This window comes from Thunnus maccoyii, chromosome 21 (genome assembly GCF_910596095.1).
Source record: "Thunnus maccoyii chromosome 21, fThuMac1.1, whole genome shotgun sequence".
NCBI classification, from domain to species: Eukaryota; Metazoa; Chordata; class Actinopteri; order Scombriformes; family Scombridae; genus Thunnus; species Thunnus maccoyii.
Window position 1 is genome coordinate 22,194,208 of NC_056553.1, and position 16,581 is coordinate 22,210,788.

Genomic DNA, 16,581 nt, shown 5'->3' on the forward strand with positions numbered 1-16,581 from the left:
CTCCAATCTGGTAGCATAGTAAGGATGGGGCCTAATTTGCTTGTCTTGGTTAATGAGCTTACCCAGTTCTGAGCAGCTTTTAGCCCTGCAGGTTGTTGTTGTAGTGGGCACTGGTTAGCTCTCGTCTAGTGAGAGGAACCAGAGCGGAGGAGTGGATATCAAAGGGGCAGAGCTGCAGCCACAGCTTCACCACTCCTCTGTTTGCCTACCAGGACCACCTCTGCTTGTACCAGCACTGCGGCTGGGACTCACTCTTACTCTCTCTTGCTCTCTCTCTCTCTCCTCCCTCCCTCCCTCCTCTGCCTCTCTCTAACGCTACCTGACTCCCTTCTCTCTCCCTCCCTGCCTGTCCCAGAGCACTGACAAACTGCTTTTGTAGCTGCATCACCTCTTGCGCAGCTGCCTTTCTGCTACCCTTCTTTTCTACCCTGTGTTTCCATCTCTTTCACTTCTTTCCTGTCTTATCCTCTCCCCCTGACTTTATTGCCAAAATGTACCGGAACCCGTGGATCTCAAATTACCTGAGTCATGTCAAGTTTTGCAGCCAAGGTAAGAGCAGAGACTTGGGACTCTGCAGCTTGGGGCAGAGCTGAGATTTGGAGCTCAGGCTGAGAGCTGGGGACAGGTTACTCGTGTTGTGGAGCTAGGAATCTGAGCTCTTGGGAGTTGGCAGGCAACAAACTGCAGACTCCCTTCCTCTCTGCTCACTGTCCTGCTTTCCAGCCAGCTGTCCTTGCACTGCAGCTGTAGCCTCCAAGGACACAACGAAGCAGAGATAAGGGACTCTTAACAGTTCAGGCTGCTGTTTCAGAGAGGCGACTATTTCTGAGCCCCACAGCTACTTGGACTCAGACTTAGTTAGGAAAGTGTAGATGCATGTATGGATGTATTCTCAGACTTTGTTGCCTTCATGGCTGTGTATGTGTGCACTGGGGCTGGATGAGCGACATTATGAATGTCTTAACGACCTAAATTTACTCTCATTGCAGTTTATAATAAAAAATCTAAAGGGCTGGTCACACCAGTTTTTTAAAATGGCGAAAATTGGCAATGAAATCTGTTAATTTCAATAGTTTGACTTGCGGGAGCAAAGTAAATCTGAAATTTTTGCGTCAGGTTCAAGTCGACAGTCCTGAGTCCAAAATGCTTAAATTAATGAATTTATCGTAGCTTATTAGCTGTGTCGCACCATCCACTTTTATTTTACCCCCACTCCACAAAAGAGGCATAGTTTTAGACAGTTAGGAGACAAGAGTAAGCTAGCTAGTTTCACCCCCTTTTTCAAAAACTCTCCATTGAATGAAATGATGTAAAATCCTGAGAATAAAATGCCAGGGGAGAGTAAATGGCGCACTAGAAAGAGGCCAGGAGACTTACTGTGACTGACTAGCTTATTCTTGGTTTGCTAGCATGTTGTTAGCTCAACCGCTACAATAATTCATAAACTAGCCCTGTGAGTAGTCCCTGTGTCACCGAGCTTCTAGAGCTTCTATTTCATGAAGACACGCCAATTATTTTTATTCATTACGTTCATTAATCAGAGCAAACACATCAGAGGTGAGTCAGCATGAGAAAGGAAATATCATGACTTCATACTTCTCCTTACGTTAATGGTTACTGAGATAAATCTAACATCATTTATCTGTCATCCAGCCCCAGTGTAACCAACCTTTCTGTGCGTCTACTGATTATACAGTGCTGACTTGCCACAGGTCCATGTCTGTTTCTCTGTAAATGCTTCTAATTCCCACCATTCTCTGTAATATTTTGTGAGTGAGAAGTGAGTGTTGAGATCTGGCTTCTCCATGCTTAACTGGCTGGGAATCCACAACAGGTGGCCCACAGTTCCAGGCTTTTATGTGAGCATGGAGACCTTTTGGGGGAAGGGGTTGTGTATTGAAGCGTGTTTGGGAGTTTAAGTCATAGCTACGCCAGCGTACCTGTCCTTTGCCCTGAGTTTCCTTCACAGGATTCAGTTTGAGACTGAGCTGCTTGTATACTACTCATTGATATTAGTGTTAAAGACATAATTGGCTTATTGTCACATCCTTTTGTTAAGTCCACTGTTTGTAGTCTTGGTCTTACCTAATTTCTGATTCCCCATCTGTTTTTCAATGCTTTACTTCTTAAGCCTCTCTCAGTGAGGCTTTAGTCACAACTTGATTCTCCTAGAAAGCAGGGTGAAGGCAGAGTAGGTGGGCAACTTTAGGAGTAGTAGAGATTTATGCATGCACAAACACAAACACACACACACACACACATACACAGTGTGATGTAATGCAGACGGTTAAAGAGTGACACATTTCCTTTTGGGCCTGCTGTAATCCCAGGCATCGAAGTTAATCCTGTATCTCAATTTGGACATATGCTCAGCCCCTGATGCCTCTTTGGTTACCACTCTGGGTGTGTTTGTGTGTTAAAGGACCAGTGTATAGGATTCAGTGACATCTAGCGATGAGGTTGCAGATTGCAAGGAACTGAATGCCCCCACCCCACCCCACCCCACCACACCACACCCCACCCCCAGCCGCCCGCCCCTTCCAAGCATACAGGACAACGTACAGTGGCCGCAAACCTTGCGAAAAACATGAGAGGCCCTCTCTAGAGCCAGTGTTTGGTTTGTCCGTTCTGGGCTACTGTAGAAACATGGCGGTGCGACATGGCGGGCTCTGTGGAAGGGGATCCACTCCTTATGTAGATATAAAGGGCTCATTCCAAGGTAACGAAAACACAACGATTCTTATTTTCAGGTGATTATATACTAATTAAAACATACTTATGAATATTATATTCCATTTCTGCCAATTCCGTTCTGCTAGATGCCACTAAATTCCACACACTGCACCTTTTAAGATGTTGGAGTAAGCCTCTGTGTTTGATTGGTACTTACTCAAATTTTCTTGAAATTGGGCCCCCAGTTATTAATAATGTAGTTAACCTGTTTGACCTTAGCTTTAAGTGAAAGTTGAGTTTATCGGAGCAGAGCGTTCCCAAAGACAACTTTGTTTCTTTGTGTACAGACAGTGTAATACATTCTTTGTGCTTCACACCTTTGATACCATCACATAAAAGGCTTTCCTCACTTCAGAGCCTGAATGACCCTCCACTGAATCATTAAATCATTTTATCCCCATGTTTTATCAGTGTCAAGCCGCTTTTACAGCCTCATCAACACACACCAGGGCACGGTGCAGAGGAATTCCTAACACATTCCCTTGCAGCTATAGCAACCATAGTTTTTCTGTAGATTACAGCCAGCATCAAAGGCTCTGCGACATCTGTGATCATTGTGAAGGTTTTTATGCCTGTGTCTGGAATGATGAATGTATTGGGGCACTTGGGCTTTCTGAAGGGTCGCCCCTGATGGCTCACATGCCGCTACATATAGGCTGTATGAGGTGTAAAAGGAATACAGGTCTGGGTTTTGGATAACGTTAGACCTTACAAAAGCCTCAGACAGCTGCCCCCCCGAGGGACAAATACTTTTGTTATTTTGACACTAGCAGCTAATTAACCTTTACTTTGGCATCTGGTTTTGTTTCACACTCAAATACCAATTAAAGGGACATTCTGGTATTTGCCAACTTGTGTGTTTTTACATTTTTGACATTTATGAGTATTGGTCATGATAACATTCTACTTGCCACCTGCATTGTAGAGATCTGGGAAACACGGCCTCTGGCAAGGAGCATGAGCCTCTTACTGCTTTCCAAAGACCTTTTTAATTCAGCAGAATTCATATCAAACACTCTTTGAGTCCTTTTACTAGAAGTAAAGAAAGTTATCCCCTGGAAAGCTGTAGCTTGAAAACTGCACAGGAATTGCATCCCAATTAGCCACAACTGGAGGTCTTCATTTATTGTATAATGGTTTTAAAACTATATTTTATCATTTAATTTTTGCAACTTTGAAACTTGCAAACAAGAGCCATCTTGTTGCCTCTGCTACTTCTCTAACAGGCACACAAGCTATATAGCCGCTTCACATTAACATAAACAGACCGGTGTGCATGCATAAAGGCAGGTAAATCACCTGCTAAGTTGTCAAGTAAGTGGATCTGTAGTGCCTATGCTAACTTCAAAGCCTACAAAGGTCATGGCAAGTGAAATGTTATTGTGACTAATTGTTATAATGGCCAAAAATATAAGAATTAGAAACAGGTTGACAAATACCAGAATTTCTCATGCAAGTCTGCTTAGGTTCTATTTTGTCCTTCAACCAATTTGTGTCAAAATTTGCGGGAATCAGCGTGACTTATTCTTTCTAGTTTTAGATCTGAGATGTCAATTTAGGATAAGTAGATACATTTGAAATATTTATATTTGAAATTTATATGTTAATTTATGCAGAGGAAGTTTTGTTTGCCTGGGGCTTATGAGACTCATTCTGGTAGCAGATACTTTTTTTCAATTCTTAGTAAGACAATTCCTCACAGAGATGAGATTTTCATCTGTTATGAACACATGGGTAAGTGTTTGAGGTTGCTGCGTAATATGTTGTTGTCTCAGTTAGAAAAGATGTGTGCTCAGGTTTTCTCTAACTTTTTTTTGTACTTTGAAATATCTACTAGAATGGTGTCAACCTAATCTTTGGATTGTTGTCAAAGGAAAACACAATCAGCTTAGATAACCAGGATTATCATTCAAGGCTTGCAAGGAATGAGCCGTGTTTTCACCAGCTATATTCCGCCCAGCTGAAACAATACACGACTATCCCCAAACACATCCAGGCATACTGCTCTCTCCAAATAAGCCTTCTTTCTTCTCAAATTATGTTTTGCTTAAGTAGGAGGGATTTAAAGCATCAACCCAAACATCCTTAATAAGGACTAACAGATCTGGAATGGGGGGTTAGGGGTGGGCAGCCTCGGGGGAGAGGTTAGGAGTTTGGGTGGAGCAGTGGGGGAGCTGGGGCGTCACTCAGCCCTGAGGTGAACTTAGAGGGGATGGAAGTGGGACCACATGTTTGTCCCAAAATTGCACAGCTATGGCCATTCTTAGGTCCAGGGCAGCCAAAACTGCACGTTTGAGGTTTGGAGTCAATAAGTAAAGCAGACGCAGACATTCTTTAAAGAGATATTCTACAGAACCCGCATTCTTTGCATGACTGTTTATGATGCTTAATACCCACTAATGTCTTTTTCTTGGTAATGAGGCTATATTTCTCTGTAGGCAGGTGTTTATGTCCTGTTTTTTCTTCGTTTACTGACTTTGGCCGTTTTCCTAATAGACACCAGACTTTAATAGGTTTGTTAACTCTCGTGTCTAATTGAGATTTATCACATAGCTTCATAATAGTGTGTTTGTGTGGTTTTAGGAATTGGACAGTATGGTTTCTCTGTCTCTTCATGCTGTCCCCTATCTGTATTCATGCCGGGTATAGAAGTGCTGCCCAGCGACAATGATGTGCTTGGCTCTTCCTGGCATCGTCCCAGCTGCACTGCAAGGCAACCTTGACGTGTGATCAGACTTTACAGCGCCTGTGACACACAGACAGTCACTCCTCTATCAAACGCTTTGAGCTATGACCTCATTCACGGCACACAGACTGATACTTAAGATGGAGACAGTCAGTGTCTCTGGATGTATGCGCAGTAATGATTTGTGTGTCTGTTGCAATTGTGGGGATGGGTGGGGGTGGAGGTTGGGGGAGCTGCAAGCCTTTTAACTCTACAGATCACTTATTGTTTGATGTGATTCATTAAGGCAGGCAGATTATTGTTTTCCACATCATTTGTTTTCTCTGTTGAAGTCCACTTAATTAATGTGGTTCTGTGCCAAGGACCTGCAGACAGACTGGCTGGTTCACCTTTAGATGCTGAGTTGCAGTGTGTGTCTGGACAGCAGCGCCTTCAGTTTCAGGTTTTAATGAACAGAGTTGGAGTCAGTCTGTGAACAGTGTGATGTGACTAAATATTACACTCTTTTCTTATGTTCTCAGGACTTGGGAGTGACACCCCCATTAAACTTGGCAATCCCAGATTGCTACAGAAGAGAGCTCTGAGGTAAGATGTTCAAAAAGACATGGTTGTTACACATTTCATCATGTTTTCATTCCTTTTTTTTGTGACCAACTTTTCTATTTCTCTTTCTCATTTAGTTTGGTGAGGTTAAAGGAACAGAACCCAAAAGAGACTGAATGCCCCCATACAATGCACTCAAAAATGTTATATTAGCATACAATCTCATCAAAACACAGATGAGATGGCTCAACATCTCTGTCCAGGGTCTTGACAATATCGTAAAAACAAAACAAAAGACTGACAAAATTGTACACATGGGGGCTTTAATTTTGAAATGTTAGTCTAAGCACCATAAACGGATGAGATGAGATCATTTCCAAGAAGGGTGACCCTCTTTTACTGCCTTCTCTGTATAAATACATTGTGTGGCAACTGATCTGACTGGGTGGGGAATCTGCTGAACAAAGAACTAGAGATGAGATTTTGAAGGCAAAAGATGGAAAGGACATGAAGAAAAGGACGATCAATGTCCTGCACAAACCAACCTAAAAGTCTAAGAGGATCTTTCAAAGAGGATAAGAGAAAACAAATGCAGAGAAAACAAATGCACCAATAGTAGAAATGTGTGTGTGTGTGTGTATGTATGTGTATATATATATATATATATAGCAATACTTGGTAACCTTTGCCAGATAGCAGTCCCTGTAGCCACAAGTGATAAAGGATAAGTGGTATGGAATAATGGTAAATGCTTAACACTTTAACAGCAAACCCTTGTACGAGTTGAACTGAGCAAGGGTACGTTTTATTGCTTATGAACTCAGCATTTTATTTGTAACATAAAGAATGTGCTATTTATTTTTCAAAAGACACATAGTCTCACTTTAAGGCTGGTTTCCTTGACAGGAATTAAGTCCTATCTGGGACGAAAACAATACTGAATAGAGATATCTGTTAAACACATCCGTAGTGTAATACTTTGACTGCGGAAATAAACAGACAAGGTATCAGACAAAGCTTGGGTGCTTTGAACAGGTCAAGTGTCCAAGCTTAGTGAGATAGTAAAAGATAAGCTCACTTAGCTGCTTGCCAGTGTAAAACCGCCCTGCTGCAGAATTAGCAGGATTGCTCAGCATCATTTTGTTGGCTGGGTGTCAAACACTCCACCAGGCCTACATGTTAGCCTCTAATCTATGAAGTTTCCTTTAGTAGCAGTGAGGACATCAGGCATAGTGACTCCAATTTGATGCCAAACTCTGAGTGTGTCATGTAGGAATCAGATGTTGGAAAATATTTTGTCATGAAAACTGATTCTGTTATGATAGAGAAGGATCTACAATGTCTTTGTATATCAGTGTGTTCACAACTCTGTGGTTGCTGGAATGGACAAAACCACAAAGTCATATTTTCCCAATTCTTGACTGTTTCTTCACACCAATAATCTACTGCCAGTTCTTTTTTTTATAGTTGTCTTGTAACATTGTGGTTTTGAATTAAATCCATAAATGACTTCAGTATGTTTCTGAGAGAGAGAGATTTGTTGTGCATCTGTGTAGGAGGGTGTATCAGCGTTAAAACCTCATAATTTCAAGATAAATATTTGGGGATTCAAAACATGATGAAATTTACAGATTGAATACCAAAATGTATTGTTTGTATGATTGATTGCTTGTTTTTGTAGCTTCCTCCATAATCTATTGGATGATTAACTAGATTCTTGACTGTCATTTAAATTATCCTGTTTCCAAGCAGAATTTTATTTGGACTATTTGATCAAATTCAGATTGATTCAGTGAGCCCTTTACAACTGCTTACACTGTCAGTCTATAAACAAACCCAGTTTCCCACAGTTAAGCCCTGTTTCAATAACAGTTGGTATTTTTCCTGCACCCCTCAGCTTCCAGAAAGAATTCTCCTTTGACGAAAAAGACGACCCAGCCAAAAGCACCAAGGATATAGATGTTAGTCTCTTGTCCAATCTCCCCAAAGGTGAGTTTGTAAGTTTTATTTGTGCTTGCTTGCAGATGACCCTCACCATGTCACTTTTCTCAGGGTTTATGAAAGTTGCTGTTGTGCAACAGCAGCCTCTTTGCCAGGTGGATTCATGTCCAGATTTGTCTTAAATCAGTTTTTCTACAAGAACAGTCCTCACATATTGTACAATATGACTGCAGTTTTTATTGTCTTGACAGGCTCTATCTACTAAAGGAAGGAATCTCTGTCTGTATGTCTGTCTGTATGTATGTCCTTCACGTATCTCTTGAACTGTTCATCCAAATGACTCCACATTTGGCTGGGGACCCAAGGGAGTGCAGTGTTTTGGTGCAATTTTGACACGTGATGCGTTTAATATTAATAAACTTTGAATAAACCAGTGATCAGCGAGCCGCTCTTCTCTGTGCAGTTGCAGGGCGGAACTTCAGGGCTCTGCCGAATTAAACAAGCATGTCAGGGAGAGACCAGAGACGAGGCGTGACACAAGTCAGAGAAAAGTGCTCTAAAAAGAGAAAAGTAGACAGCAAAAACAGAGCTTTTGATCAAGAATGGACATTCTTACCCCATGTCTAGACAGAAAGCATAGTGTTAACAGCACATTTAGCAGATCAGCAGCAAGTGATTACATAGGAGGAGTTCAGGTGCATTGTGTACAATGACTGTAGTCACGCACATAAAACGGAGCAAATACTTTCCACGGGCAGTTCAAAACCAGTTTGTCTCATATGTTCCGAGATTGTGGTGATTGTGAAGTGCCACAACAGACAAAGCACAAATATTTGGAGCAAACATAGTGTGAGCAGCATGTTTAGCCATTCAGCAGCAGCAGCAACAAGTGAACTGCTGGCTATCTAAACTCTGGCTATCTACTGATACCAAATACCATTTTGATACCAACACTCTCTTTTCCAAAATTTGAGATTTGTATACTTCATTGCATGGAACTTTTTGGAATTGTTTTTCTGTGATGTAACATGACACAAGGGATCACTGTGTCCCTAAAAACTGCAACTGAATGAATGTAACTGATGGTGGAAACTTAATTTTATAATGACACTGCCAAAAAAGGTGTATTTAATGTGAATCCATGCCGTCATGTCGGATACCGTTTTTCTTAATAAGTATCATTGAGTCCTTTGGGCTTCTGCGTTATTGGACCCATAGAACATGCACAGAATAATCTTCATCTGGCTGAGCTGATTGACTTTGTGTTTACTGTCTGCACACATAATTTACTGAAAAGACTCTTTCAAACTTTTTTTTTTTACTTTCAGGGTGTTTATGATGCTTCAAAAATGTATTCACTGTTTCACAGCAGTTTCTTTTGCTGTGGCTGTATATGGCACAAACTTATTTTTGGCCAGCGTGTGTCATGTGACCTGCAATACTGACTGTGGCCACTACACCAAAACTATACCCCAGTGTGTTCCTGGGGACCGACTTTGTGGTTCAACTTTAATCTACCATACTTTCTATAGTTGTGCACACTCATGGTTTTACTGAGCAATGAAGGATTATTAGCATTGTTACAGTTGTGCTCACTTTCAGGTTTACCTAAAAATAAGGTGGTTACAAAATCTGGCTAAACTGCTGGCTGTTTTACAACCTGCATTATTGTGAGAATGCCTGTGAATACCCATAATTGTCTTTTATGGAACAGTATTTTTATTTTCATAAGACAGCACAGCTGAGAGATTGTTTTTTTTGTTTTACTGATAGAAGTATTTTATGTATTCTCCCTTTAGTCTCTGAGTTGAGGAAACGATTTGAAGGCATTACCACAAGCGCAAGTGACTGGGAAATGAACAGGTGAGGTGATGATTGTGTATAAAAAGGCTGCAAGCGTTCTTGATAATGATAATGTTAAGGAGGATAATAACATGTCTGAGGCTGACTACTTCTTCCTTCCTGCCTGTGTGTGTGTGTAGAAAGGAGCGTATTGCTCGACGCTTGGAGGGCATAGAAGGCGAGGTGCATCCATCTTTGCTGCCTAGCTTGGTGGCCAACCGGCTTCTGGAGGAGGATACACCACGATACACCAGGGCCTCTGACCCCTTTGAGCCCTGTGGTGGTGAGACATGTAGAGTAATGAGGCAGTATTTTTTATTTATTTTGTGTGCTTGTATAGGAATAACCAAATAACTGCTTTCTGTTCTTTTGTCTGCTGTATAGTCACAGTCCAGCGGTATGGCATGGAGGGATTTGAAAGCCCAGAAATGCAGGTGACTGCTCCAGAGCGGCAGTCCAGAGCTCGATGCAGGCCCGATCCTCAGTCCTCCATCCACACAGAGCCGGTCTACCGTTCAGGCTCCACCAACAGTGCCCCGGAGCTGGAGTCCAAGGCCGAACGCATTGCCCGCTACAAGGCGGAGCGGCGCCGGCAGCTAGCTGAGCGCTATGGCATCTCTTTGGATCACGAACCAGATGTGGATATTCCCTCCCGCTACACTCGCACCCAAAAAGAGTTTGAAGGCTCAGAGAGACGTAATAGAGGGGAGTCAGTTGAGGAGGAAGGGAGAGACATCACCCTGAGTTCCTACAACAGCACCTCTGCCACTAGCCCAAGGGCAGGACGCACAGTGCCCCAGCAAGGCCACTTTGACCCAGGCTATGAGATGGGTAGAGTAAGAGTGGACTCATTCTCAGAGAGAGAGAGGTTGATGAACCTGGAAAATCAACGCAGGGCTGCTCCTCCTGAGCTGCCAGCCTCTTCCTCATACATGGATGTGACATCACAGTCCTCCACTGCTAGGGTGCCTGCTAAGGACTATTCAGTCACAGGGGTGCCACCCAGTTCACCGAAGCTGAGCAGGCATGCTTCCCTCTCCTCACCTAAACATGGTGTGTCTCCTGGGGACCTATTCATCGAGCAACAGGCCCACAACATCCTCAGCAGACAGGGGTGAGTGATCTTGATGCTTTTTTTCCTTTTTGGCCTAACCTTTTTTGATCTATAATTGTCCCCCAAGTAGTTTTCTCTGTCTGGCTTTACAAAATCTCAAACATAGTAGAGTACATATTAAGTCTTTATGGAAAAATGATCATTCCTCAACTTGTGTATTTGATATCTCATTAGCAGATCGTCTTTGTTCTAGGGCCCAGGACCCAGCTTCCCTTCAAATTCATATACACAGGGTTCAAACGTGGTTTCCACGTGGACCAGAACACTGCTGTATCATTGTCTTTTAAAAGATTGACTCGCTGTGACAGCGTTATGCGTCTGACTGACTCACCCTCCCATGCTCTATCTCTGTCTCTGTCCCTTTTCTCGGTCATGCATGTCCAAGGTCAACCTGTTGGCAGGACTGTGGTTTCATACCAGGTCAGGCAACCTGAGCTTGTTCTGGAACTATCCTTGAGTTAGGCCAAGTCCCACTGAGACCTACAGCTGGGCTTGCAGAAAACAGGGAGATTAATACAAAATGTTTGTGTTTATACATAAAATAAAATAAATAAAAAATAAAAGGAACTCTTTGCTAAGAGCTATTTCAGAGGCTGTTTGGATGAAGTAACTGGCTATGTAGTTAATCCCACATTCTGAAACAGAATTGCTCCTCAGGAGTTTTCAAACCTATAAGTGGTTTGCTGTGGTCTGAATCAGCGGATGAGTAAACAAAAATATTCAAGCAAAGCAAAATGCAGGACTAAATTCCACATGAGAATGTTCACTCCGGTCATTGGTTAGTTGTGTCTGGGGTGGGAATGAGAATGTAAACACTGGAAGAAGGTTCTGAAGAAGGTCCCATCAAGGTAACGTACTTGGTTGTTAGTCCAGTTCAGATTTCGATACACTCTCTGGCTAGCTGCTAGCGACTACAAATTTCGCTCATCCATATCCCAGCTCATTTGCATCTGGCTACATGAGCCTTTTAGCTCAAACTTACAGAGAAGGCCTTTTAGTTGGGTCAGATCGAGGTTGGATCGTGTTCTCCCTACAGACAAACCACTGCAGAATTTGTTTGTATCCGGACTGAGACCACTTCCTCAAAAGGGGCTTGTGTTTGTTTTGGTCCGCACCCAAGTATGATTGCGGTGTCCAGATCTGGCCAAACAAATCACACCAAGAAGGAAAATGAACAAGAGTCTAATGCAACCGGACTAAACAACACAGGTCTTAAAACACCTACAGACTCTTTGAAGTTCACCAGTGCTGATCAGAGCACTAAGTGCTACCTTAGAGAATAGTTTTAGTTTATTACAAGTTTAGTCCTGTTTGTGTAGTTTTTATTACCCTGGCTCAACTTTGGCCCTGGCAAAAGCCACACAGTTTCCTGAGCAATGAGAGATTAAATCTAAATTATACTTAGCTCACGCTGACAAAGAGCCCTTGCTTCATACTTAGTAGCATCTGATTGTGGCATCGGAAAGACAGACAGCAGCAGATGTTTATAACCGTAAAGGGATTGTATGAAAAAGTAAGTGGTATTATCTGCTGCAGAGGATGAGTACTAAGGAGTGTTTTGGCTCCAGTGCTGATAATACATAGTATCAGCACATGCACCTCTTTACTGTATATCTCTCTTCCTTATTTTTAATGCATCAACCAGCTGGTCGAGCCCAGGTCAGCTACAGGCTATGGCCTTATGGTCTGCTGTTGCTAACGAACAGATAAGATGTGTTCTCGACTCTACACCCGACCAGGCTGTCATTCCCTATCGGTCTCTGTTCCTGTATGCATCACCCCCACTCTCTCTTCCTCAGTCCCTCTCTCAGGTTTCAAAACTTGGCTGGGTGTGTGTCGGTGGTGCAGGAAGGGTGGCTCAGTGTGACTCCACGGTCACATCTCTGACCCACAGCTGGGCCTGATCAAGCCCAGTGAGGCCTGAGGGGAAGAAACAAATAGGAGAGAGTTCCGTCTTTTGAGGGTATCTCCTGGTCCTTAACAATTTTCAGTCTGACAAGTCTGACATGAATGGTTATATTTGAGCAATAATAAAATGTCATGAACAAAAGTCACACTTTTGCCCTAGAGTTCCTAAGCTCAATCTTGACCTTAGAAACAGCAGTTGACAAAACAATCTCACCTCAAAGTCCATTTATTAGCTGTGTGTAGTGTAGTTGGGAGATCCAGGCTTTTTTTAGAAGCAGCTTGCAAGCACAGAATTAAGAGTTTCTAGGAAAAGAAAAGCTCTCCGCCTGGAGACTGTAGGTCATTATCATTACCCTGATATTTTAAAAGCATAACAAAAGACAGCATGTAGCATGCATTTTAAAATTACTGGTTTAAACTAGTCATAGAAAAGAGTAAACAAAACCTTTTTATTGCTTTATTCAGTTATGCTCACATGATGTATACCTTTTGGTGTTGTTTGATTTTAATTTGGTCTTAAATAGAAAGTCCTATATTTGCCATTGTGAAATGCAGATATGTTGCTTCCTCCCAGCACCCTTTCTGTATTTATGGCAGAGGACCTTTCTCCTTGATTTTGTTGAACCCAGGCTTGTGCAGAACAACTCCAGCTATTTGTCTTTATACAGCATCAGAGGCCCAGCATGACCCATCTGTCTTTTGGCTCTGGTGGTGTTAGATGGCATTTCCTCTGAATATCTGCTTCGGTGGATAAGACCTCACTCTGACTTTAGTGAACATTTTTTCTAGATGTAACGATGCACTGATAACATAAGTGCAGTCTGTGGCCAAATCTGACGTAATATAAGTAAACTGAGATATTGTGTTTTTGTAGCCATTTCTCTTCATTTCATAAACATTAAACAAGAGATTTATTATTCATATTTCATTGCATGTGATGCCTCTCCCAACACCACAATAACAATGAAATGTCTCACCAGAGAGTTGAACTTGTATTCTTAGCAGGATCCTGCTGGTGGCCAAGCCTATTCTCATTCTGGTCAAGCTCAATGTGAAGTCAGTGGTGTGTGTAATGCAGTTATGTGTCTGTGTGTGTGCACCAAGAAAAAAAAAGCTGAATCTAAACTATTACACACACTCACTCACTCACTCACTCACTCACATAGTCACTCACTCACATCTCCCACCGGGTTTCCATTGGTACAGTGCCAGAGCGAAAATGAACACTGATTGGTTCCTCCAGACTGATGCTGAGGGCGACACCCACTCTCTCATCAACTGGCCGTCGAGGTACAACCAGGCTGGTCGTGTCTCACCCCAAAATCACTTGCCATGTTCCCATTCGGCTGGATTTCGCAAAACCTGTCAAGCCTTATGAGCAGTGCTTCTTAAACCACAGATCAGGACAGGACCCAGTACTATTCCCCACAACATCACCATATTTTCTCTCTTTTAATTACCTTATCTTTTAGGGTGAAAATACATTTACTGAGTCGGGGGTCCTGAGCTGATTGAAAGACATGCGTGTTTAAGAACCTCTGCTTTTGAGCTTTGACAGTCAGCTGACATTATCCTCATCCTCATTGTCACAAGCTCAACTTCCCTTGGCTTCAGACCATAACTTAATTTCCCATGCACATGTTGCTGTGTTCAATTTAATCCCTGTGTTAAAATTTAATTTAAGCAGCATATCGTATTAAACATAATGTAATAAACGCAGGATAAAACAAATAGTGAAGTTGCTGTGTTGTTTCTTTTCCAAGATTAACAGTGGCTTTATATCATTGACTGTAGTTTTGGGGCTTATGCTTAAAGTATGCATCTTCCACTCTGTTCTCTTCTTTGATTCTCTTCTCCTTTTCTCTGCCACTCTCTATTTATTTATCAAGAATCAGGTGAGGTAGATGCTATCTCAAATACAGCTGGGTGTCATTTAAATATGTTCAATACCAGTGCTAATACACAATGAGCTTTTGGTACCTAGGCTGAAATTCGCTTGTTTCAATTATAGCTGAAACTCATCATGTTTGGCAGTTTTTTCAGTATCAAAAGTAATGCAGTTATAGTTATCTGTACATCCATGGTTAAAGTGCAAACAGGAACTGCCAATAGCTAATTCAGCAGCCTTTTCAGGGTGAAATCTTTTCAAAACTTGAACAAATATGGGCTAAAAAATAGACTGTAGTTCCAAAACTTAGAGTATGAGTATCCCAAATAGAAGTAAGCAAAGGAATAATCAACAGGAATAACGAAATTCATTAAAATTAGCTGTTTTTATTTGACTATTTACTAAGGCTTTTGTATCCTCTAAAAAGCCTAGGATCCTAAGGGTTAATTGACAATGAAAATAAAAACATGTTTTTCTACCAATTTTTTGCAGTGCATCAGCATTTAAAGATGCCCTGTGGAGTTTTCTTGTAAACACTTAGTTTAGACTAGGATTTAAATCATTGTTTGATCAAACAAGGCTAAAAATCTGACCAAGCATTCAATGAAAACTTTCAGTATTTCCCCTTTGAGGCAGAATTGTGGTTTTGGGCTGAATAAATAAAATGGACTTGACTTGACAGTTCTTGATACTCTGTTCTACAGATGCATTACTGATCTTACTCAAAATGTATTGAGGTTCAATACCCAGCTCTAACATCAAACAAAGCACAGAATCAGTTCCCCTCTTCATGCTAATAGGCATAATAACAAGAGATGGTCAAGAGTACGAGTTGAGTGCTGTGTTTTGCTCTTTTTTTGTTTTGTAAGCCAATTTTGATTGTAATCTTTTTGAGCTGAAGACAATTAAGCTGTGTATGTTCATGTAGTACAAATGTTAACCCACACTTTGTCTCCCTGAAGAATCAGAGTTAGGGAGAGGTTTGTGAGGGAGGAAGGTCGCCAGAGGAGCCCAGAGCTGGGAAACGTTACGGACGTCCCAATGTACCGCAGACAATTTCAACACCCGTCCCAGACCTCTACACGCTACCACACAGACCCTCCAAGCCCCCAGCAGGTCTACTCTCACCACCAACCCCACCATCACCCCCAGTCTCAGATCACCCGATCTGGGCCACCAGGAGGACAAGAAGTTGGCGGTTATCCCAGTTACCTGTCCATGACCTCTGGAGCTCCAACCAGAGCCGGGCAACAGCAGGAGGAAGAGACTGAGGAGTCAGAGGGTGTGAAGACAGAGGGCCTTCTGAAGAGTAGGAAAGCAGTACTGCCCTCAGAGATCCGCCGCAGGGAGAGGAGCATTGACGATCCACGGAGAGGAAGGGGGGAAGAGGAGCTGGGGATGTCCAGGCTGCAGGCTGAGACAGAAGATCCTGTAAGAGGAGGACGCAGAGGCAGGTGGGAGGAAACAGCTGAGCCGCCCAGGCACACGGAGCACACCACCCATCTGCAACCAGCGGAGAACAGGCCGAGAGAGCGCGAAAATGCCATTTATATCCACAAAGGGGTGGCCACCACCCACATCCAACCCAGAGCGGCACATGCAGGCCAAGGAAGCTCCACCTCCAGCACAGTGTTGAACCGCTCTTTGTCAGATGCTGGAGGTCCACGAGCGCCCAGTCAGAGGAACCTGCATCAGCAGGCCCAGGATCCCCGAGAGGTCAAAGAGGGTGAAGGTTTCAGTAATGGAGAGAGTCACCAGGACGCACGAGTGTCTGTGGCCCAGCTCAGACATTCCTACATGGAGAGCACCACCACCCCCCCAACCAGCCGCAGGTCTGAACTGTACGTTGCAAAGTAAGACACTGCACCTCCGATGCTCGCTGGCTGGCTGCTGTGGAACTCACACTGATGCTTGTTACCTAACATG

General features: G+C 42.8%; 1 protein-coding gene across 6 annotated transcripts in view; it reads left to right on the forward strand.

Moving 5' to 3' along the window:
- The first annotated feature begins 312 nt into the window (after positions 1 to 312).
- The window catches only part of svila (supervillin a), a 51,272-nt gene continuing 35,003 nt past the window's right edge, over positions 313 to 16,581 (forward strand). For 2 of the 6 annotated variants that reach the window (XM_042398831.1, XM_042398832.1), the window contains exons 1-7: positions 315 to 549; positions 5,941 to 6,004; positions 7,860 to 7,951; positions 9,703 to 9,766; positions 9,886 to 10,028; positions 10,130 to 10,859; positions 15,618 to 16,508. In XM_042398831.1, coding sequence (XP_042254765.1) covers positions 492 to 549; positions 5,941 to 6,004; positions 7,860 to 7,951; positions 9,703 to 9,766; positions 9,886 to 10,028; positions 10,130 to 10,859; positions 15,618 to 16,508 — 2,042 coding nt within the window. In that variant the 5' untranslated portion in view covers positions 315 to 491. Of the gene's footprint in view, positions 550 to 5,940; positions 6,005 to 7,859; positions 7,952 to 9,702; positions 9,767 to 9,885; positions 10,029 to 10,129; positions 10,860 to 15,617; positions 16,509 to 16,581 lie in introns of all 6 variants that reach the window. The other 4 variants (XM_042398826.1, XM_042398827.1, XM_042398829.1 and 1 more) reach the window with 4 other exon arrangements.